Raw genomic sequence first — 24,363 nt, 5'->3', positions numbered from 1 at the left:
CCCCCCCGGAGTAGCAGCGAAATGTCCCGTCCTGCCTATTTGGAAATGGGAACAAATTGCTCCCCTGCCTTACCTCGCCCATCGCATCCCATATATAGTCATATCTACGGTCAAATGGCAGGCAGCAGCGAATGGGAGCGCTGAGCCTCCGAAAAAAGCCGGGGAGGAGTGAGAGGGAAGGGGGTAGGGACGAACGGAGGAGGGAGGGAAAAAAAAAGCCCTTTCCAAAAAAGTATTGGATGTCTTGAGGAATGCAGTCAGCCCCCTGGGAAAGTACATATCCGTGAGGCGCTCCCTGCCCGCCGCTTGCACTCCACCGGCGCCCCGTCCCGCACGGATCAGCCCCGCCGCCCGGCAGCTCCGCGCCGCTCCGCGCCGCTCCCTCGGGGGCCGCGGCTGGGTCTCGGACTCGGGGCTGTCCCGCAGCTTTTCAAGTTTTGCTTTCGGGTGCAATTCGCGCGGGGACGCGCCCTAGCCCACCGCCGCCATGGATGCCATCAAGAAGAAGATGCAGATGCTGAAGCTGGACAAGGAGAACGCCTTGGACAGAGCCGAGCAAGCCGAAGCGGACAAGAAGGCAGCGGAGGAGAGAAGCAAGCAGGTCTGCACTGAGGGCCCGGGCGCGGCCAGCGCCGGGGCGCAAGTCTTTCCGGACGACTCCTCTCTCTCTTTTTTTTTTTTTTTTTTCCTCCAATGTACCTTGTTGTATTCCCCTCCACCCCCATCCCTTGCAGAACTGGTTGAACTTTTCCTGAGGCAGAACTTCACCCTGGCAGCCCCTGGCTGGAGGTTCCCAGGGGCCCGGCAGGAGGTCGTTCCCCCTGCCCCCAGCACCCCAGCTGGGGAGCGGGGCCCTGGGACAGCCACATGGCCTCTGTGTCTTTGTCATAGGGGCATGGCTGGGAGAGGCTGCCTCGAGCACCTGGTTAGCAATGGACAGACATGCTGCGGTTTGGCACAGGACACTTAAAGCTGTGTTCGCCCCCTCCAGCACCCCCCAGCAGACTTGTCCGATTTCAGCTGCCCCCCCTTCCCATTTTCCTGGCCTTCTCCAACCCCCCTCCTTTACACCTGGGGCTTTATTCGTTTGGGGGAGGGGGGCACATTTGTTGCACGTTTCTGGGAGATCCTGAAGGAGGAGGGAGGAAGGGAGAGGGATTTAAAAATTAATTTGCCACTTCTCTAAGCCCAGGGAGAAACATATTTGTGCGTTGTATTTCCTCTTGTGCACCTAGTTAGAGGATGACATTGTGCAATTGGAAAAGCAATTGCATGTGACGGAGGATGCAAGGGACCAAGTGCTGGAAGAGCTACACAAGTCTGAGGATAGCCTCCTCTCCGCAGAGGAGAATGCTGCCAAGGTATCGTGCCCTTGCCACAAGCAAAGAGAATCTAACTGTCTCTCCTTCTCTCTCTCTCTGTCCGTCTGTCCTTTTCTGTCTCTTCTGCACTCGCACTTCTCCCTTTGCACGATCACGTTGCCTGCTGCACCTTTTCCTGCCCGCCCTCCCCTCTCCACCACTTTCCACCCGTATCACAGCTGGAGGACGAGCTGGTGGCTCTACAAAAGAAGCTGAAGGGCACTGAGGATGAGCTGGACAAATACTCCGAGTCCCTTAAAGATGCACAGGAAAAGTTGGAACTGGCTGACAAAAAGGCCACAGATGTAAGTTACCCCCATCCCTTTCACCACCACCCCAGTACAGAAACCACGCACTCCCTCTGCACAGGACAGCCAGGACTTCTACCAAGCAGCACTCCAAAGCTTTGCTGAGGGCAGGGTCCAGGCACCTCCTGGGCAGGGAGGTGGGAAACGCAGCACTGCCTCCTTGCATGAGGTTTGCACACTATCAGAGGCATTTGATTGGGTTTCTGCTTACTCAACACGTGCTTTTCATGTGTACTTGCTGCTCTAGACGTGAAAGTAAAGAAAGGGTGGTGTACTTGCTGCTCTAGACGTGAAAGTAAAGAAAGGGTGGATTGTCCATTCAGGTGATGGGGAAAACAGCTCAGGCTGGAACAACACTATCTTGATAGTTAAGCAGAATCAGTTAATAGCAAGTAGACCCAGGAGAGGGAGATCCAGAAGAGCAAGGGCTGCTAGTTCTGTCTTGAAGAGAGCTGTTCCTAGGCACGCATGTGTTAGAACTGCTGGTAGATACTAGTTTGGCTCACTCACTTGTCCCTGAGATAAAAGATTCGCTCCTAGGGTTTTTTTCGTGGAAATCAGTGGAACTGTTTCACTTGTCAAAGAAAAGTTCAGTCTCGTGTGAGAGAAGATTGTCCGGAAGATGATACTTGCTAGGTTTGCAGTTCAGAGGACAGGGATCTTGAGAGCAAGCTGAGAGATATATATAGCTCAGTACTTTATATGGTAATAATGCAAGAGCCTGTGTCTCTCCCAGGCCCTCATCCCACCCACCTGTCTGCCCCTGACATGCATTTAATGTATTGCATGCATGGAACCATGCAAGTTTGTTGTCTCTGCAGTTAAGGTCCAGATCTTTGTGGCTGCTGCTGTACAGTCCAATTGTCTCTGAGTAAATCTCAGGTCTGAATTATAGGATTAGGTGAAAGCACAGTACTTCCAAAGTGATGACCGTCCTTTTCCTCTAACTCAGCTTTAAAAATTAATCTCACAGCCATAATAATAAGAGGAGTTGCCACAGATGAAGCAAGCAAAGTATTTCAGGCAGAGGAAGGATACTTTTAGAAGGGGAAATGTTACAAACAACTTTGCATGAAAGACAACATGCTTTTATCTTACTTTACTTCCAAAATGAACAAAGGATAAAAAAGGTTTGACTTCAGTGTGGCAGTTAAGTTGTATAGCTTTGAAAGAGAACTCAAGAACTTAACAAACGTAAGCGTGCATAGGAGCGGGAGAAAGGGGTTCTATGTATAATGTGGATCAGATGTCTGTCTGCCTCTGTGTATGGCTGCATAGATGAGAGGCAGCTTCCTAGCAGGACGTTTATTTAACTTGTTCAAAGGAACCACATATAGATCCAGGGGAGATATTCCTTATAAGGAAAAGTATGCAGACTATTTGGAAACAGCTCGCCTAGGATGAAGGCAGGAGAAATGCTACTAGATTCCCTTTTTGAAATGAAAGGTCTTCCTAACCAATCCGAATGCCATTTTCCTTTGCTGGAAAACAGCATTTGGAAGCTAGTTGAGGGCAATTGTATTTGCAGTCATCCCTCAGGTGGAGGGTAGGCAGATGTCTGGCTTGTTTTCATCAAGGTAAATGCTGTATTTAATGATACGCATGGAATATGTCTGACATTTTAAGGATGTCATTCTTTTTTGGTGATGCGGAGTATCTTTGGGGCATTGCAGTTGACCCAGTATTTGCCGTACTAGTTTGGATAGTTCCAAGCCTTAGGAAAAAGACACGGGCAGGGGAGGGAGTGCCAGCTCCCTGGGGTGGACTCGCCTTACACAGGGGGATGAGGAAACCTTACCTCGCCGGTATTACTCACCGCGGAAAAGCCAGGCTCATCCCCTGAGCCCCGGAGCCACCTCACCTGGGAGGGGGCAGCCGCAGCTCCCTCTCCCCTCCCCGTGTCTCAGGAGCTAGGCCAGGTGCAGCAGCAGCTGGCGGGGGCAGGTTGCTCGGTGTCATTTTATTATGCTCATATTGGGGCGGTTTCGGGGGGGGAAGGCGGGTCCGGGTCCCGGTCCGGGCCCGGGCCCCGGCCCGGCCCGCGGGAGCCCGCGCGCGCTGCGCCGCCAGGGGGCGTTGCCGCCCCAGCGCGCCCACCTGGCGGCGGTCGCCGCGCCCCGGTCCCCACGGCCCGGCCCCGCCCGGCACGGCAGGGCCCGGCAGGGCCCCGCCGCAGAGCCCTGTCCCGGATGGGGCTGGCCTCCCCCCGGGGCCTGCCTCCGTGCCCGCCTCGGCGGTGCGCTGCGCCGCTCCCAGCTCGGTGCTGGCGGCCCCGCCCCGGTGCGCGGTGCGTTGCGGCGCGGGGGGACTTCCGGGGCTGGGGCGGGTGGAGAGAGGCGGTGCAGGGCGGGGGAGACGCGGCTATGGCGGCGATGAGCTCGCTCGAGGCCGTGCGGAGGAAGATTCGGAGCCTGCAGGAGCAGGCAGATACCGCCGAGGAGCGGGCGGGCCGGCTGCAGCGGGAGGTGGACCAGGAGCGGGCTCTGCGGGAGGAGGTAGGGCCGCCCGCTCGGCTTGGCCTGGCCTGGCCCGGCTGGGGAGCCGCGGCCCGGTGGGAGCGGGCGGGGGCGCCGGGCGTGGGTCTCGAGGCGCGGCTGACCCTCGCCGCTCCCTGGCCGGCGGGTCGGGCGGCTGCTTCCTTCGCCGCGATCGTCCCCGACAAAATGGTTACCTGCCGGCCGCTGCGGCACCCCGCTCCCCGCGCTGCGGGCAGAGGCCGCAGGTGAAGAGTGGGTCACGGCGGTCTTCGGCCTGGAGTGCTGTGCTTTCCGGCTCAGTAACCTGAGTGGTGCGTGGGGCAGACAAAGCTGGAGTGCCGAAGTGGACCGCACTAGGTCTGCTGGCCAACTGCAAAATGCTGAGCTGGAATGGGGCTGAACTTGGGCGAGATGGTTGAGATTGGGTGCTTTGTATTAGGTTCTGAGCAAGCTTTTATGAAATTTTTTTTTTTTTTTTTTTTTTGCAAGCGTCGGTTGTTTTCTTATCCCATCCAAACAAGTTCAACTGTGGGAGGTCAGCATGCCGACTGTTAAGAAATTACGTACTTGGGACTGAACCTGAGATGGCCATGTCCAAGTATTGACCCACAGTACCTGAAAACACCACAACAATGTGATCATATGGCCCCTGTCACTATACATCTGTAGTATGTTTAGCTTGTCAAAAACCCTAGCTAAGATGGGAAGGGAACAGTAGGTGCAGTTTTAGGCAGAGACAAGATCAGGTGTGAGCAGCACAGACTCCTGTAGCAGAAAGATGTAGTTATGAGCAGCAGTTACAGCAAAAAACTGATGGGGCTGTTGTTTGCCTTGCCACTGACCTTGGGGAATTCTAGCAGCTGTAACTTAATGTTTCCTGCTATAAAATGTATAGTGTCCTTTGTGGTGGTTTTAGTGTCTTCAGTGGTTGCATAAAAGTGCAGCAAAAGAACAAATTTCTTATTCATGTAGTTTATTACAATAGAAAAAATTGTGATTATTGGATTTTCTTATAACGTGGGGCTTTCTGTGCATTCTGGGCAGCAAGTTTGAAGGAAGAGCCTTCTGATTACTTGCAGGTGATCTTCCCAAGGAGCAAAATATGGCTTCTTACGCTTGTGTAACTACTGCATTCTTGCAAATCACTTCACATATCCATTTTTTTCAGTGAGGGATCATGTCACAGTCATTAATTTGTTTCGTAAGGGTTTCTCTCTTAAAAAAACCCAAAACTCATTTTCTAAGCTTTGTGGAGTAAAGGACCAATTTTCCTAGTTTCAGTAACATGTATTGTTCTAAACAACATATTAAGGGATTCCCATTAAAGTGGGAAGCTTTGCTGTTACCTTTTGTGGCAGAAGGAATAGCGCTGGAGGAGTGATTACAGCTTGCTGGTGAAGTCTTCTCATTACAGCTCAGCCACATTGCTATAAGGCTTAGGATCCTAAAGGTTAATGTTTGTCTCTTCCCTGGAGTTGGTTTATGCGGGTGATGTGGAATTCTGCAGAGTACGTTTACATGGTATTTAAGTTTTTGTTTGGAGGGGTCACTGCTGGGGTGAATAAAGGCAGAAAACTGAACTCACAGGCATATGTAGACCTGTGCCTCTTCTATAGTGCTAGCTATGTACTGATTTTTTTTATTATTGCAGCTGTATTTCTGCATGCTTGAGGAGGGAGGCTTTGAGAACTTTGCAGCAAGCAAGCCGAGGTGTGAATCTGACCCTTCCCTTAGTGCAATGCCTTACATGTATAGCATGTGACCAGCTAGGGTTGTTCTGGGTTTTTTTTCTTCCTGTGCAAGGTACAGATACGCAAACAATGAAAAAGCTAAAGCTGTGGCCAAAACATATCACAGCTTACAGCTTTTGATTGTTAAACCAGATTGTTGAAAGTTTCAAGGCTGTGACTAGCAGCCATTGCCTTAAAAAATAATTTCTTCTGTTTTGAGTGCATGCATCTCAAGGGGCTGTTGGTAATCACGTTTTCAGAATGCATTTTTCTTCCTTCTTCTGGAAAGCAGAATCTCTCTTACAACAGTAATAATTAACACCCGATGGTAACTTATCCATGTCATCGCTCATTGTAAAAATATGTGGTGTATAAGTGCTATAGCAAAAACGCAGAGGGTTATGTTTGTCTGTTGGCTGTGGGAGTGCCCCTTAATGTCACTGGGGTTTTTTCCTTCCTTACCATATAAGGAGAGAAGTCCTGCTCTGCAGAAGAATAACTTGGGCCATATAAGGCTGGTTGGTAAACCCTTATTGAGTTACTGGAGCAGGAAGTAAAAACTTGAACTTTAGTCACCCTGTGTTTTCTAAGCATATCGTATGCTCTTATCATGATGAGGAGTCTTGACACGATAATAATTAACTTGTAACATTACAGATTTCCCAAGGGTAACATTTATGAAAGATTGTTTTCTTTCTCAAGTCAGAATGTTCACATTCTTACTGTTTAAAGCCAGAAGTCTGAAAACACAGGTTTGGAGTACTGCTGCTTGATTACATAGCTAAAGATTTTATATTTGGGTTAATGTGGATCTCTAAGGATGAAGTCTCTTCTACTCCTGGTTCTACATATTCACTGCCAATACTCATTAACGTTCAAATATATATTTGCTTCCCTGTTTATGTGTTACTTCCAGTCATTCTAGTGGGGCAATGTTACTATTATGTCTAAGGTGTTTTTTAATTGTCTGGTGTGTAAGTTACTTGTGTTATGTACAACAAAATTTTAGCTGTGGCCAACTGTATCTAGCTGCCTCTGGTTAGTAAAAGCAACAAGTAACAATTCCTTGAATTTTTAATTAAAGTACCAAACTGATACTTTGGTATCTACTTTTGATAGAGGGTTGGTTCCCTCCCGCCCCCAACTAGACATCATAGGAAATTCAGATGTGTACTTCCTCATATATAGCAAGATCATTTTCAGTACTAATTAAGAGTAACTGTTATTCTTGGAAGTAATTAACTTTTTCGAATAATGACTTTTTTATATATATTTCAAGCTTAATATTCTTTTGAAAGAAATAAAGTTTAATAATGAGATTACTACAAGAAGGCTGTTATAGAACTTACTCGGCAACTTAAGCAAGTATAGGTTTGAGAATGTCAGAAGTAAAAGCTTGTAATGACAAGAGGCAGATGAGTTGCAAGTGTTATAGAGAAGATGAAGTGAACAGGTAATGCAAGAGAGGCAAATCTGGAGGTGGTTTGTGGATGGCAGTATGGGGGGAAAAATAATAGATGTTTTTAAGCAGTTGTTGCCTGTACCAGGGCCCTTCTGAGTTGTAGCCTCTGCTGGTGCCTTCTTTGTCGGCTCTTGCATAGCTTGCCTGTAAACAAAACTTGTGGGTATTCGGGCATTTCTTAAATGTTCTCATGCTCTCTCTGTGTCAGCTGTCTCATTGCAAATGCTGATCTAGGTGTATTTTTGCATGTTTACGCTGAACCCTTCTTATGGAACTCAAGGAAATATTGGGACAATTCTTCTCAAAATATGGCAAAAGGTCATAAATAAAGGATTTGGGATAATGTAGAAGAATCGCGTAATTAGTCTGTGTTGATTAAAAAAGGGGGGGAGACTATAATTGGTTAATGTGTGCAAATACAATAACAGAAAATATTTGGGGAACGATGCATAATTCTTCCAGTGCAGTTCTTTCTAGTACAAATTGTACAATCCTTAATGTGCTTCATTTAAAGGAAGCATTAATCACTTTTTCCTCCGTTAAGTAATAACTTCACAATTCAGTGAGGGCATGTACATCTCTGTCTATGGGCTTTTTAGTGGATGAAGTCAGAAATTACTGAAGTGCTGTTAAATGGCACTAGCAGGTATGTGGGCTAATCTTTTACAAGAGGTGATGTGTGCCTTATTATGAATTAATTTCTGTTCTTCTGTGCTTAGGCTGAGAGCGAAGTAGCTTCTCTGAACAGACGCATCCAGCTGGTTGAAGAAGAGTTGGATCGGGCTCAGGAGCGCTTGGCTACTGCACTGCAGAAGCTGGAGGAGGCCGAGAAGGCTGCAGATGAGAGTGAAAGGTAGGTGGGGCCACTCTTGAATGGATCATTAGCCATATGACAAAGATGATAATTGCCAGGGTGTGGGTTAGGGAAATAAATTAAACCACTCCTATGTCTCTGAACATGTGTAATCCACTCTTCCTTTGCCTACGTGGACTTCAGTTACAGCTTGTCTGTAGGGATGTCCAAAATGTGTAGGCTTGAATTATTTTTCGTATCTCAGTCGTAAAGATAAGATTTAAGTGGGATAGGGCTTTTGATGTATCATGCCACATCCTGGGAAAACTGCTTGGCCAAGCCCAGACTTCTCTATTAGGATGACAACTTTTTGAGGGTGATGTGTTCTCTTGTGGTGTCAAGTGATTCTTGATTTCATTGTGGGTAGAAAATCTCACCTGGAGAATAGCAAAGTGCTGGAAGAGGCTTTGGTTCTCCTGTTGGCGAGATTGGTACATGAAGGTGAGCAAAGGAGAGCGAGCATGATAATTCCTTCAGCTTTAGGCTGGGATTTCCATACGTACTTAATGTAAGTTAGGAACTCAAGATTTGTGGCTTTGGAAGATCTTCTCTTTTACTTCTATAAATTACATTTTATATCTGTGATAGTATCTTTTATTGGGAAGAGTCCTACATATTCTGTATATGTATTTCTACCTCGCTAACGATGCAGCCTGTTGAAAAGAAAAGCGCCTGAGACTCACAGTGCCTTGTGAAATAGTTAAGAGAATTTGGGTCAAACATGCATGGAAGGGGCAATATGCAATGTTTCCTGTTACGAAGGAGTTAAATTTTGCTTATGCAGAGCACAGAGAGCTTCAGTGCTCTAAGGCTCTGACGTGGCAAAACTCACTGGAATCTGTTTGGCCCATAAACATAATGCCTGTCAGTCCTGCAGGGATTGTAACATGCTGCTTCACGATGAGTGTAAAAGCACAGGTGTCTTTAGTCATCTTATTAGGTCTTTAGAAGCAAGACCCTTTATTTACCTTTCTATAACATCAGTTTTCCTTCAATTTAAAATGAAAAAGAATAGTACAGCTGAACTGTGGTAAGAGCTAAACAAATTAAATTTTCTTTCTTCCTACGACGTGCTTCTTTCCTTTGAACTTCTCAAGTGTGAATGCCCAGGACTAGATCTATGGTGTGAAGAATGAAGTATCTGACATGCTTCGTTCACCTTAATACACCTGTCTGAAAGTCGCACTCCAGTAGTAGTAGAGCTGGAGATAAACTGGCAAGCCCTGAACCTTGCATTTCCTGTTTTTCTCGTCTTTCAGAGGAATGAAGGTCATTGAAAATAGAGCCCAGAAGGATGAGGAGAAGATGGAAATCCAAGAGATCCAGCTTAAAGAAGCTAAGCACATTGCTGAAGAGGCTGACCGCAAATATGAAGAGGTCAGTTCTTGAGTGCAGGTCATCTGTTTCTAAAGCCTGTTGGGCTGTGCCTGTAATTCTCTCTCTCTCTCTCTCTCTCTCTTCTTTTTTTTTTTTTTTTTTTTTTTAACTCCCCTTTACCTTTTAAGTTCAAAAGATCACAAACACCACTCTTTGCAGCTGTGGAAGGAAAAATGGGCACACGGGTACCTCGGGGACAAGGTGGCAGGAGATCCGTGTCAGATCTTTGCACTAAAATGGTTGAGAGTATTCCCTGGTCTCTTAGGGAGAAAAATATTTTTAAGTAGCCTTTTGGTGAATGAAAGAGAGGTCTTGAAAAATGTCAGATAACAAAGACTCAAATGAATAATGAAGTTGTCACGTAATCAAAAGTTATGTGTTGACCAAAAAATGGAAAGGGGCCCAACTCCCTGCTTTGCAGGTTCTAGAAACAGGTGATGTGTGCTGCAGCAACATAATATCCCTGATTGTCATTTGCTTTTTCTTGTAGGTGGCTCGTAAGCTTGTGATCATTGAGAGTGACCTGGAGCGGGCTGAGGAACGTGCTGAACTATCAGAAAGGTAAGTGTTGAGCTGCCCTGAGATGTGTGTGAGGTGCTACAAGACAACTGTAACAGCATGAAACATTGGCAGTACACAGTGTGTTCAGCTCAAAGCTATGTTTTGCTCATTTACTCTAATGGTTGAAATAAATGGTCAACGCCAAAGTAAATGTGTTCATATGTGTGTGCGCGTGTGTTTTGTCACTGCATGCTGTACCTGCACACTGATTATGTGAATGGCTTTTGTGCATTTCATGTGTTCACTAACAGCCAAGTCCGACAGCTGGAAGAACAGTTAAGAATAATGGATCAAACCTTGAAAGCATTAATGGCTGCAGAGGATAAGGTACTGATACTAATAAACAGTTTTTAGGTTTAACTGCAACCCAAGTCTTTCAGCTTCCATAGCCAGTTAGCTCACTCAGTAGTAACAAATAAGTCCTCACTACACTCTTTACTCTCTTTGCATCTTGCTTTGGTGGTTTTCTTTGGTCTCTTTTTTGTTTATTTATTCATTTTTACCTTTAAAACTGATCTCTTGTGCAGCCAAAAAGAAGCTGAACTGTCTCACATGTAAAGGCTATGTAAATACTTCTGTGTAAGCCAAGGGCTGTAGATAATTTCTGTCTGGTCATCATTTTAATATACACTTGAAATGGAATTTGGCACCGTAAAGAGTTGCTTTCAACCTGTGATGGATTCAGCTGCTTTTGAGGCTGTTCTTTTGCTCTGTAATTGTTTTCATTTTTCTCTATCTTTTCCCCCTATTTTCTCCTGTTTCTTTTGCTTGACTGAATCTTCCATCCGCCCCTTTCCTGCCTTCCTTCCGAAATAACAGCAAATGTGCTGAGCTTGAAGAGGAGTTGAAAACTGTGACCAACAACCTGAAGTCGCTGGAGGCTCAGGCTGAGAAGGTAGGCTAGAGACTTATGTGAGAATGTGTCCCTTACGTTGTCATCTGGATTGGCCTGTGGGATTTTCTTTATATGATGAGCACTTTGCAGCATTTCAGCAAGGCCATTTTCAGTAGAAGCATTTGGACTTACTACTCAATTCATATTTGACTCTTGTCGGAACCTAGCATTCCTTCTAGTTCCAAATAGGTTAGTATTATTTGACCACATGTGCTGTTAAGTAGCCTGACAGGATTAAATATTATTTATAGAATGTTCCTCAAAATGGCACTTGTGTGCTAACATTTAATTTCTCCAAATGCCACTCCTCTTTAAAACTGTAGTACTAATTTCTACTCAAAGTTCCCACCGTATAGCACTGGAATATAACTCAAGGGAAGTTTGGCTCTTGTGTATTACCGCAGTCTGGTAAGTGGAATTAGTTTAGTTATACCCATATTAATTTCTTGCATACGGTTGATCTATTAGAAGAGAGTCCTGAATGTGCTATTTTCTTGGTATATTTAGAATACCTGGTCTAATATCAGTGATCCTCTTTCTAATTACAGTATTCACAGAAGGAAGACAAATATGAAGAGGAGATTAAAGTCCTGACTGACAAACTGAAGGAGGTAAAATTAGAGCTGTGCTTTACAACAGATCTTCCAATGCAACTTTGATTCTTTTAATATAAACACTACTTTGATGCTTTAAGGATAAACATGTCATTTTAGAGACAGTTTAGTGTTAAATGTCTCCTAAAAATTAGTATCGCTTTATTATTTGCCTCCTCTCATTGTACTTTTTTCCTCATTTGAATTGTTGCTCCTCTATTCGTAAGTACTATGTGTGTGTTTCCTAAAGTAGTCTGTATTTGTCTCAACTTCAGGCTGAGACCCGTGCTGAATTTGCTGAGAGGTCAGTAACCAAGCTGGAGAAGAGCATTGATGACCTAGAAGGTATGGGGTTTTGTTTTTTCTCACTTACTATAGAAATACAGATCTTTTATTCTCCTGTTGGTGGCGGGGTTTTTTTCAGTACCCAATTGTACTCACCTAACTTGTGCTGCTTATATAAATGGGTCTGATCAAAGTGTAAAATAGGCAAAATGTTTCCCAATTGAAATGTATTGATAACTTAAATGCTTCAGGTGAACAGTGTTTTGCTCTTGCCTGTTCCTTTTTCTCTCATGTTCTCAAGACTCTTTTCATTTTTTTTTTGCTTTATACTTTTCTACTTGGAGGTATATAAATGTATAGGGTAAATGATCAGATGGTAAGTAGTATTATTATCTTACTAAAAAGCTGATGAAGAGCTGTGTTATGTTTGTAATAATTAGGAACATAGCAAGCTAACCTACCTTATTACTGCGATAAGTGTGGGTCAGGGCAGGCATTTTGTGGTATAGACCAGTTGCTGTTTTTCAGTAGAGCTAATGGATTCTGTATAGAATCAGAAGGACAACTTATTTAACTCCAGAGAGTTTGTTTTAAGGTTTTGATAAATCTTTCAGAACTGCAGTAGAATAGTAGAATGTGCTTTCTCCCTCCGGAGAAAATAATTCAGTAGTGCTTTGTAATTAAAAGTTATATGGAGTTTACTATTTAGATGCGTTACACTAACTCTAGGATTTTAAGAAGCTTGATTGCTTGGCATGGCAGGCTGACTTCTGCATAAAGGGTATGAAATATCTAGGTAGCTGCTGAAAATTTATGATCACTGACTCAGGAAGGAAGCAGAGAAGAAAGATAAGTGTTTAGAAGGAACAAAAATTGCTGTAAGAAACTGAGTTTATGACATCACACAAACCTGAGTGGTTTAAAAAAAAAAAGTGGTAGAAAATAAATGGTAACATCCTTCTTGAGCCCCATATTTGGATCTTTTCTCCCTAGCTCCGGTGTGCCCTCCTAATGTGCGTTAAAACAAAAATCCAGGGCAGTGAAACATGGATTTTACTTCCCTTGTACACTTTTCTTTCCTTCATTTTCTCTGTATCACAGGTTGCCCCACTAGCAGCGCAGTTAATGAACTTGTCGCATAAAACTATTCACTGTTGATTTTTTTTTTTCTTCTCTAATTTTGTAACTTCTGTTCTGTTTGTCGCAACACCTCTTCCTGTGTGCTCTTCCCCTTTCCTACGGCTTCTGGATGGTATCCCATGCCACCACCTTCACCTTCCATCCCATGATCACGCTCCATTTCCTTGCACACCTCTGCCTTCCCTTGGGGGAATGTTAGATGAGCTATATGCTCAGAAACTGAAGTACAAAGCCATCAGTGAGGAGCTGGACCACGCTCTCAACGATATGACTTCCATGTAAATGTCTTCCCAGCTTGTGCCTGCACCTGCTTCCCTGCCCTCATTGATTGCGCAGTTCCGGCCTTGTGAAATTATACTCCCTCTGTAGCGGGAGACGCATTCCTTTAGCGAGACTAGGTGTACAAAATACCATGAACAATTTCTTTACCGTGGCAGAGTGTGGGTGAGTGTTGTGCCTAGCCTGGTAAATACTCATGGTGATTTTGTAAGCTCCCTAATAAGCTCATGTTTACTCTTTCGTTCTGTATCTGCAATCCTTGTGTCTTGTGGTTGCCCTTTGTTTGTAGCTCTGCATTTATCCTTTCAGTTCACCTCTGTTCAAGCATTGTCTACCAGGCCCATCATGTTCAGTTTACCAAAGAAAATTGCCTCGGTACATGTTGCATTCAGAGTGTATTCTTTTGCTGTCACAGTTTTTCTCTGGCAGAGTTCCTACAAAAGTTTCAAAGAAAGGTAGATTTAGCTGTATTCTCTATTAATGCCAGTGCAAAGTGTTTATCTAAATTTCCTTAACTGCTCTGAAAATTTCAGCTGTTATCACTAAATTACAAGTGCGGAAGTTGATTTGAAATACTTTGTCATTTAAACCCATAAAAGTGACAATTGAATTGTAAGTTGCTTCTGCATATTTTGTGGAGGGTAGTAGTAATTTTTTTTGCATATGCCAAAAATGTGGTGATATCAACTTTAGTCATAAGGGGAAAAATAAAGAGTGTATTAGGCAGCAGGAAAGCAGGAGAATGATCAGTTGTAAAGTGTGACTAGTCCATGCAGTGTTTGACACAAACTGACTCTCTTCCATCAACCTAAAACTCTGAACAGAGGTCAGCTATGCTAAATCCACCTTCCCATGCTCATACCTTTCACTTGCATGAACCCTGTACAGTTGACATGGGAAAGAGGAAGAGTTGTGCTTGTGAGCTGCGATGTTTAGTCCCAGCATTTCTTTTTGGAAGCTGGCATGCTTTCAGCAAGGCATAAGCTTTTCTCAGAGCTTGAAATGTATTTTGCATGCACCCATATTTTAAATGTTTTTTCTTTGCTTTTTTTCATCCCTGTATCTGTTCATTACTTCCCTCCTGCTCTGTCCCAACTTTTTAGTAGGGGTCTAATGTTGTCTGCTTTGTATGCTTTGATTTTATTTTTTTTTTTAATTCCCCCCTGCCCCCCGCAACGTATGCTTTTGCTCAGTGGCTTATCAAGCAAATAGATTTCTTTTTTCCTCCTCTCTGTACAGAGATTACAGTATTTCTTCAATCTGGGATATTTCTAAATGGAAAACAAACTTCAATATGTACTCTACTGGTACATGAGGACGTTACTGTTGCATTCCAGTCCCAGCATGGTGTGGTATTTCTCTAGTAGTTGTCTTGGCATGCTGGGCTTTGCTGTGCTGTTGCTGCTTTTTTGGAAGTCTTTACTGCACCTTTTTATTTCCTACCTTACCTCACTTTTTCTTTTCATGCAGATAATTTTCTTTGCTTCACTTCTCCAAAGACATCTTCATCGGGTTGGATAAAACATCTTTCCAAGCTTTGGATGTTTCATGGGTTCATTGTCCTGTCTTCTAGCTTAGCTGACTCTATTCCTCTAGCGCCTGTCTCAGAACATGCTCTGTTTGTGCTCTGCTGTACAGAAACTCTACATCTCTCAATGTAAAATAAACATCCCAGCTGTATCCCTTTTGCTATTCCCTTGCCTTTTATTTATTTAAATAACTATTTCAGTTATTAATAAAAATTGCTTTTTTTGCCATTAGGGATTTAAATTTTTTTGGTGTTTCCATTTTTTTTCTGCAAACACTTTTGCCTGAATGTTGACAATGCAAAGCCAGTGATAGCAGTCTATGGGATGAGAATACTACTCTTGGTATTTTGAGGTCAAAACTGACCAGTTATGATCTTAGTCTCTCTCAAAATCTGATGTAGATAAAATGACAAATAGATGTTATGGGAATTTTTTCAGTTGTTATTGTTAGGCCAAAATCTGCAAGGACACTACTTCCTTGGGGTCACTTGGTCGTGGGAGCATGGCTGAGAGAGCAGTTAAGTGCTTGACACCAGATTTTTCACTTTAAAGTCTGAAATTTTCTCTTAGCTTGATGCTGAAGACTTCCTGTGTTTATATAAATGTGTGTGTTTGTTAACTTAAATATTTGAGACAGATTTAAAGGGGCAATATAAAAAACTTTAAATTGTTTTTTTTCACCCAAAAATAGTCCTTTAAATTTCTTGCAAAAAAGTTTTCCCCTCTTTCACACCTCGATTAGTCAGCAAAGACATTGCTTGCTAACTTCTTTTTTTTAACAATATACTGCTCTTGAGTGGCATGATAGGATTGGAAGTTCAGGAGGGAGATTGCGGTAGCTTTCCACTCTCGTGCTTAGCTCAGACTTGTGAGTTTGAGTTACAGACTCAAGAGAAATGTTTCAGAACTGGAGTAGGAAAACTCTCATCATTACACTAATAATGAAATGATTCTGCTGCAAAGTGGAACATACAGATTTCAGGTTGGAAAGCCTAAGCATTGGCTTTCACCTGATTGGCAGTGCCTAATTAAGGATGAAGCATTAAATACTGACACCTTGCTTTTTTGTACTGTTATTTGCAGCTAGAGAGTTTATTGCTTTAACTTCATTTTCTTCACAATGAAAGAAGTTATTTTCCAGTTCACGTTAAAGTGAATCAGTTTAAAGTGGATTGATTTCTGATTATGCCTGTCACTGTATATATTGCTAAAGTTTCTAAGTCACTGCAGCTAAATAAACTCAGTGTAGCTGAGTTTTAGTTTTTAGCTTGTAGAATAATGTAAATGTGGCTTTCTTGTTCAACTTCAAGATGATTCAGCAGTGCAGTCTAGGCTAGATTTCCTCCCCTCCCCAAAACCTGTTTTCCAGATAAGGCTTGCAAATGGATGCAGTGTCTTCCCCCCTGCCATCCTCAGATAACTTCATCTCATCCCAGTTTTTTATCCCATGACACATGTCCTAATGTTATTGGCAATGGGGAGAAGCCCAAGTACAGTATGTGTATCAGCAGTCACAGGTAGTCCAGTGACAATAACTTACTGCTCATCAGTTGAGGTACAGTAAGTGGGTTTATACACTGCGTGTATTGCAACTGAAAAGTAAAATGTTTAGTGTGAAGGTTAACCAAATATAATGGGATGAGCATTTGTAAAATGACTGAAGCTAATGTGGTTAACTTCACAAATACAAGAGTTGTGGGAAATGTGGTCAGCTGTCACTTGTCAGCTGAGCCAGAGTAACTTATGCTACGGCAACTCCAACCCCTTCATCTATTGTCTGTTTTGGTTTATTGTGTTAGCAATGTTGTTTTTCCTCTCAATTCCTTGCAGTACTGTTGTTTCTTAAGTAAAAAAGCAAAATCCAATGTAGGAACCTGGTAATTTTTGACACAGTAATTTTGAACATCAGTATTTAAATCTTCCCTTTTTCTTCAAACACGCGTAATCAGCACTGTAGGGTGATGAATTGCTGGACAGAGTACTGGAAATGGGCAATGCAATGCAGATACCCAGGTAGCTGCGTATAGAATTCCTAGCTGGCCCTGCTGCACTGATCTTGACTCCGTGGAGCTGTTGTGGTTTCTCACTGCAGCATATTTCAGCACTATTGTCACCGTTGGACCTGACCTGTGCGTTATGTTGTACATCCCACAAGGTCTGGCCGTGTGTAGCTAGTCATGTACACGAGGCTTGTTGACAGGAGTGCAAGGCTGGCTCTGATGTCTCGTTTGCCTGGGCTCTCTGCTGTGCTTGAGGCTGAGCCTCACTGGGTCTGCACCAAAGCTTGAACTCCGTGCTTGGCCTAAGGTGGCTGCCTACAGAGCCAGCCCTTGGCTCTACCTCTGTGGTAAATCGCAACCTAGACAGACTGCTTGTGGGTAATCAAGGGCTGACTGTACACTCGGTAAATGCTTTCCATGCTTTACCTGGGGGTTTTAGTCTCATTTTGGATGTTGAGAAATACTGTAAATCTCTGCCTCAATTAAAGAGAGTTTTCTGTGACGAAGGTGAGCATCAAGTTCTTAGTTCAAATTATGTTGTCGTGTTTGAATAACAACTAAATACACTTTGCCAAACAAAGTGAAATTTTAGTTACTCTGAGGTTTCAATGTCTTTTCCACGTATATGTGACATTATCCTGATAAGAGAGACAACACCCGGTTGTTACCAGTCCAGGATCAGAGCTCTGAAATGTGCCCTGGTTTTACTGAGCTGGCTGTTGGAGTTTGGGCTGGGAAGGAAGCTGTGAGGAGTTGCCACTCACCGCACAATTATGTCCTACAGACCGGCTCACTGCACAGCTTTGCCACTGCTGTGTCCAGAGCCTGGAGGGGAACAGGATTTCTGTGGAAGCTGTTAGGAAGCTTGTGGAAAAGAATCAGAAACAGTCATTTCCTGTAGGGGAATAATCTGGGATCAAGAGGTCAGGAGTGCGGTTTGAATCTAGACTATTGAGAAGAATATGGACAATCTGAGAAAACAAGACAGTCAAAAACCATCATGGAACTTTCTTTCACTCTGCAGAACAACTCTCACTAAATGCACTGTCATAACATAGCTGTGGCTGTTCTCTTTGACAGGGAACATGAATCATCCTCTCCGTTTGCTATATTTGAGCAACACAGGTTTTCATACTTCCATTTCATTTTCACCGAATGTTTGGGTTTGTTTTCTTACAAAGTACAACTGGACAATTTGAAGGTATCAAAGTGTGTCGATGCCAGTAGCAGAAGTATGTTTCCCTACTGAAAATACAATTTCAGCTGTCAGATTCCCCAGGAAACGAGTACGGGTTGAGTCAGACCTAGTGGTAGTTGGCTACCAGCATCTCTCCTGCTGTTACTTACCCTGGTTGTGACGCAGTTGCTTTCCCTCCACTGACACATGAGATTCCACCACATCTTAAATAGTTTACAAAGAAGAATGGCACTCATAAAACAAATCTTCCACACACTGTACATAAAGATTAAAGCAGGACTTGGTTCTGCTAGGAATATAGCTGCAGTTCTTCCATTTCTATTCCCACTTAGCTGTTCCCGACAACAGGAGTCTTAGCCAGTTCTTCATAGGTTATAATAGCTGTTCCTTGGAGTAGCTATTTAATTACTAGAGTTCTAGAACCAAAGGTAAAATGTTTCTCTGTATGTTACTGAATTGTCTGTGGTGTGACCAGTTTCTTTATTAACTCTTACTTAACTGTTTTCTCTGTCTAATCTGTCTTCATTCTGCCTCTTTTTTCCCTTCTAACCTGCTTGCTGCCTGTACAGACCAACTCTACCAGCAACTTGAGCAAAACAGTCGCCTAACTAATGAACTAAAGCTGGCATTGAATGAGGATTAAACTTTAGTGTGACTATATTGTTAACTTGTTTAAAAACTGCTTCTTCCAAATTTCCTTAAGAGTGAATCAGTAAATGTAGAAATAAGCAAGAAACCTAGAAATTGATTTTTTCAGGCTGTTGATTCTGTGGTAAATTAATGGATGAAATTCTCAGTTTCTGTTGGAAAAACATGAAAATGCTTCTTCTGCATGAGGCTTTTCATGATCTGTATGCACACCTACTTTGGAGGAGCAGTAAGCTCTTTGGCTGTGCAATAGCTCCTTTCCACTTCAGTAAACAGCTACAACGTTTAGCTAACGGTATCCAAAAAGTAACAGCCTGCCTTGTAGAGAGACACTCAGTTTACCTGACATCATGAATTGGCCCTGAGATTTTTACTAGAACATGGACGAGAGGAAAATGTTCACCAGGATTCATATTTCCGTATTTCCAAACCAACATAAAGGATACGTATAGCTGTTTTGTTATCTGGAGACTTTAACGCAATGATTTTGCGTTACTATGAATTGGGATTGTATTTGACTTTAAAAAAAAAACCAAACCAAACAAAACCAAACCTAGGAATGGGAGCTCCATCTGAAAATACCCGGTCAGTTTAAAGGTATGCTTGCATTAGTATGAAGTTACTATTACTGGATTCTGGTAGGGTGCAGCTCTAGAACATTGTGCTCATTTATTGTATCAAATAAGTGTGTTAAATGACTGTCCTATGAAAGTGTGCATGCAACATAAAGCTACTAACTTCAATTTTATTTATTTTCTAGAAGAAATAAATTTCCTAAAGGTCACTTCACTGAAGAAGAGATTAGTTTTAATTTTTTTGTTCTTTGCAAGTTCTGAATTACATGAAACAAAGTATGGATCTGCAAAGAACTTAATTATTATCTTTATTGGCCTACTTTAAAAAAAAAAAAAACCAAAACCATTCACCATCACACATTCCTATAAGCAAAGAGCTTCCAGAACATGCAAGAATTTCGTCTCTGTTGGCAGTGCATTTTCTTAACAAATGCAGCTGTAAACAGTTCTAAACTTGCATTACTTGCCATTTGTTTTATTAATTTGGAATTCTCTCTAGATGTGTTGTCTGGGGACATCGATATTTATGAGCATGCACATTTCTTAACTTTCTAAACACTCCAATAGAAATGATGATTGCATGCCTTCGTGTTCTGAGAATCAGTGCCTCCAAAGAACTGCTATTCATGTTTTAATTTTCTAATCCCACAACAGAGAAAGTGGCGCATGCCAAAGAAGAAAACCTTAGTATGCATCAGATGCTGGATCAAACTTTACTGGAGTTAAACAACATGTGAAAACCTTCTTAGCAGCAACCACATTATTTGTTTCATTATTTTTACACCTGCTTGCCGTGAAACCCCATAAATGTGTCTTTATTTTAGTTTCATCACAGTCACAAGAACATCTGCTAAATTATCAGGCAGGGGTCAGGGAAACACCAAAATGGGCAAGCCATATGCGGGTTAAGCTATATTACATTATGGTTTAAATGTGCCATTTCCCAACAAAAATGTTACCTACACTTTGTAGAGAGTTCAGCAATTCAGTGTGCTTAGTCTTTTGAAGAATCCTGGCTGTGGCAGAAAGTGTCCCACCTCAAGTGCCAACTACAATTTTTAACGAGAAGAATGATTCATGTTCAAGAGAGATCAGGTGGAAATGGTGCTATTTTGAACAAAAGGTTCTACTGCAGTCTTGTTGGATATCAGACAAGTCAGGAGTTGTCCAGCACAGTAATTTATTTTTATCAGAATTTTATTGATCTGTGAGGATTTGGACTTTCTGTGCCTTCTAATTCAATAAAACGAAGGTATGTAAGCAACAGAGAAAAGTGAAGGCTTCTGGAGGTTTTAAATTGTGTTCTTGCAACTCAATACAGAAGTGTAGGTCAGCATTTCACCTTGAGTATTCATGCGATTGTATTTTTCATGTTGAAATGAAAGATTCAATAAATTCAGGAGAAAACATAAATTTGGAAGAGATTGTTTTAAAATGTATTTTATTTGTGTGGATTTTGGGGAGGGGGAGGAATTTATAAACTGATATTCACCTCACTTTTTTTCACACTTTCTTTGAGCAGTTCTAAAAGTATACCTGTATGTAAACATTGTATAATGATATGGAATAAAATGCACATTTTAGGACATTTTTTAAATTTTGCTCTCCTGTGATTTGTTTTTCATCACATTAGCTTTCTCTGTATCGCTGTGTAAAATATGCACGTGTGCAGTGTCTCTCATTGGGATACACTGTTAACACATTGGCTTTCAGTCTCTTCTGTGCTGTTAGGCTAATGTGTAAAAATGCAGTGAAAGGCAGCGATTTGAACTGATGTGAATCTGCAGCTGCTAAGAGGGGCCCTTTGAGGGCCATATTGCAGGAACCTGTCCCCGTCACTTGATTGTATTCCCAGATGGGTGCAGAATGCAACTATCCCCTAACGGATGAGAGAGCTTTCCAAAATTATTCATTGTTGACCAGAACTGTTTTCAGTGAGATCACTGCAGAACTCCCATAGACTTCTGTAGGAAATGAGCCCTAAAGGCCATGCTCTTGGAAACACTACCATATATTTGTATATCTTACCTGTTAATGTGTGTTAATTTACTTTGATACAGTGATAAACCTTCCAAAATGATGTGTCAAGTTCATGAGAGATCCTTTCACCCAACTTTTCACTACTGGTTGCTAATTTCTACATGTGTAGGTATCTTTATTTGAATTAAGAGGTCTGTCAATGAGCAGCTTCAGAACTTAAAAAATAATTCTTATTCCTTCTTTTTCTATAGTATATTGCTGAAAGTTGATGCTGTCCATCCTTCTAGCAGCAAGGAGCTTGGTAGGAGACAGGTATAGATAACCTTCCAGATCATCAAAGAATCTCCATTAGTGGACCCTTAGCAAGCAAGTGAAAACAAGTGACTTTCTCAGCAGCTGGTGTAGTGGTGAAAGGGTAAAGTAATGCATCATAATTTCAGGTTAAATGGGAGTCAAGAGAGGGAAGATGTACTGGTGTGAGTCTCTGGCTTTTTTTGATTGTGTTATAAAAGGGAGGACTTAGTAACATTACAAGCTTCTGCATGATTCATTGGGTGCTGCCAAGTCATCCTGAATGGAAAGGATAAAATCCCTGGCTTCATGTTTCCCTTTAAGTGTTTGTACTTCAAGCTTGTACTGGAGGCCGACAGTCTAAAGCTCCAAATAACAGTTGTGCAGAGGTAAGTTATTCTCTCTTTCTCCTTTCTTAGGACAAGGATGAAATGTCAGGTAATTGGGCTCTATGAGTTCAAGTCTCCGTGCACTCGTGGATTTGAGTGGTGTTGCTGGAGTCAGGAGGGCTGCTTCCAGTAGGAAGTGCTGTGCTGGGTAGTAGTTTGTAGGGTAGGGCCCAAGGCCACCCAGAGAGCTGGAGGGTGTGCTGGGAGCCAAACAGAGGAGTTCCTGGCACTTGGCCATGAGTCTTACACAGCTGAGTGTGCTGCCTGCTCCACTGGATTGCTTTTATGGTCCCATGGTCTGTGCTTGGGTCCCAAAGAATGTGTCCGAGTGAGGTCAGACCCTTTGTTTGCTGCTTAAAATTGCTTGCTTTCCAGGAGACCACAAACTGGTTTGTGGTTTGGGGAATCTGAATTCACCTCTTACTGTGTGTAAGGGTAAGGAGGTGGCTGTGGTTTTAGTGTCTCTTAATGAGATCGTGTCACTATTAATAGGGCAAGCATGTGCAAGCAAGGAGGCAAGAATTAATCTGAAAAAAATCTGTTTGTAGAATAGACTTCCCCAAAGTGCACTGTTGCAGATGAATCCATAAAGCTTCATAGCAGGTAAATACAAGCTTTCCAGTTCCAAGGAGAGCTGAAGGGAGCAGTGAACATAATGGTGAATCACACCAAGTGGCTTTTTTTGCTGACTAGCAACAGACACATAAATAGGCATATGGATGTATTTGCTGGAGCAGGAAAATCTGTTTCTACCATGTATCATAAGCCACTACCCATTATGGATTCTTTCCATGCAGTGCCTGATCAGACAAAACTTGGTGAAGCTAGAAAGCATTGGCTTGTAAAAATAAATAAATTGGGCTCTGATTTAACCCCGTTCCAAACAAATGGGAATTTCTCCCTCTTGCAGCTACTTTGCCTGAAGTGTTAACTCTAAAAATTTGTTACATTACAGAACCCTGCGTCATTCAGCATTCTTCAAGATGTGTGTCTTGGTTTAGAGAGCTACTCACCCTTTTCTTCAATGCAAAAACACATTTGGCAGTTTGAAATATACCATTATTGTACAGCAATGCTATGTAATTGTCTTGGTTGTTTTGTGAGTTGTCCTCTCTCAATGAAATGAGTAGTTCTGAGAGCACCAGAACTGGCAAAACCTGCCTTCTTGCAGATTCATGTCTCGTGGTTGGTTGTAAACTTGCAATGAATTTTTTTCCAGATACTGAGACATTTGTGTTGTCTCTTGCTCCCTCATGGAATTTCTCTGATGTCTAATAATATGCAAGGCATGCTGCAGGGTGTGCCTTTCCTTCCATCAGGATGCTCATAGGCATGCTCTTCTGTCTTAATGGTTCTTTACATTCACAAAACTTGCAGAAATATAATTTTCCTTTTAGAGTTCTATGTGGTCAAAACTAGTGAATCAGTTCAAGAGTTTTTGACTGGGATGAGAGACAGACATAAGAGTGACGTAAGTACCCTTTTCTTTAAGAAACAAGGCTAAAGCAGTAGCCTGCACCTATAGAGCACTGCCTCTCGGAGCTCTAGCACTTGAGTGAGAAATCTGAATCTCTATCTGAATAAGGTATTATGCATATTAACCAATTTCTGCTGTCATTGATGCTACTCAAAATCTGGGTTAAGTTGGCAAACTTTGCTATACTTCTAGTATTGTAGGATTATCTGTTACACTGGGCTGTCTATGACTGCTGTAATGTCTTAGTGGCAGCAAAAGAAGAAAGTGGTTAGCCAACTAAAACATTTAAAAATGAGGTGGGGAAATACTTTTTACATGGCTCAGCACTTGGGAAAATAGAATATTTGTTCCTTAGGTGTTCATTTTGGTGGGGTTTTTCTTTAATTTCTGAGTTTTTTTAATAATAAACCAGGAGCATCAGTGAAAGATTAAGAGGGAATTGCAGCAAAAAGGTCAAAGCAGTAGAGAAAATAAGGACAATGCTTTTTATCTTCATGGAGTTTTTTTTGAAAATGCACACAGGAATAGTTCCTTTTAATAGAGAGAAGCTGTGTAACTTACTTCAGTGTGTGTTGTATTCTTTCCAAGGTATGGAAAATCTGTAGAAGTTTGCATAATCTTCTTGGCTTCAGTTGCAAACCTATCTAGTTTTCTGTAAGTCATAGCCTTGCCAATTTTTAAGCTGTTGCTGAGAATTGCATAAATGCAGGATACCCCTCACAATGACAGCAGCTTAGTGAGCAATCTAGATATCCCAGTTAGTTAATTTATATAAGAGCAGAAACAATGGGAAACAGAAGCAGATAGAAGTCTTACAAACACATAAAAACCTGTTCCTTCCCATTTGTTATTTCTTGACTCATAATGCACTGAAATGAAAGGACATTACGTAGTATTTTGGATGTGAATATTATGGCCTTTAACGGCACCTCAGCACTGTTTTCTTCCTATCTCT

At 42.5% G+C, this 24,363-nt stretch overlaps 1 protein-coding gene across 30 annotated transcripts; it reads left to right on the top strand.

Annotated features, from left to right (window-relative positions):
• The first annotated feature begins 326 nt into the window (after positions 1 to 326).
• On the top strand, positions 327 to 20,868 carry TPM1 (tropomyosin 1). 30 transcript variants are annotated; one of them, XM_050903341.1, is made up of 10 exons: positions 329 to 601; positions 1,236 to 1,361; positions 1,541 to 1,666; positions 8,058 to 8,191; positions 9,451 to 9,568; positions 10,059 to 10,129; positions 10,381 to 10,456; positions 11,573 to 11,635; positions 11,893 to 11,962; positions 13,242 to 13,324. In XM_050903341.1, the coding sequence occupies exons 1-10, from the start codon at positions 488 to 490 to the stop codon at positions 13,322 to 13,324; spliced, it is 981 nt and encodes a 326-aa protein (XP_050759298.1). In that variant the 5' UTR covers positions 329 to 487. The 30 variants fall into 30 exon arrangements, with proteins under 30 accessions (XP_050759317.1, XP_050759298.1, XP_050759316.1 ...); XM_050903344.1 differs by lacking the exon at positions 1,236 to 1,361 and adding an exon at positions 19,926 to 20,868 and having other exon boundaries at positions 333 to 601; positions 13,242 to 13,320; XM_050903340.1 differs by lacking the exon at positions 10,381 to 10,456 and adding an exon at positions 10,949 to 11,024 and having other exon boundaries at positions 333 to 601.
• Positions 20,869 to 24,363: the final 3,495 nt, after the last annotated feature.

Source organism: Gymnogyps californianus, chromosome 11 (assembly GCF_018139145.2).
Source record: "Gymnogyps californianus isolate 813 chromosome 11, ASM1813914v2, whole genome shotgun sequence".
NCBI lineage: Eukaryota > Metazoa > Chordata > Aves > Accipitriformes > Cathartidae > Gymnogyps > Gymnogyps californianus.
The sequence above is the reverse complement of the archived record's forward strand: the minus strand, read 5'-3'. Positions and strand labels throughout refer to the sequence as shown.

What these genes read in the sequence shown, in the direction of transcription:
- TPM1 (XM_050903339.1), top strand. Translation starts at nt 488, where the DNA reads ATGGATGCCATCAAGAAGAAGATGCAGATGCTGAAGCTGGACAAGGAG. An exon ending in TGGAGGCTCAGGCTGAGAAG is followed by an intron (nt 11,025 to 11,572) that starts GTAGGCTAGAGA and finishes TTCTAATTACAG; the next exon opens with TATTCACAGAAGGAAGACAA. An exon ending in GAGCATTGATGACCTAGAAG is followed by an intron (nt 11,963 to 19,925) that starts GTATGGGGTTTT and finishes ATCCCACAACAG; the next exon opens with AGAAAGTGGCGCATGCCAAA.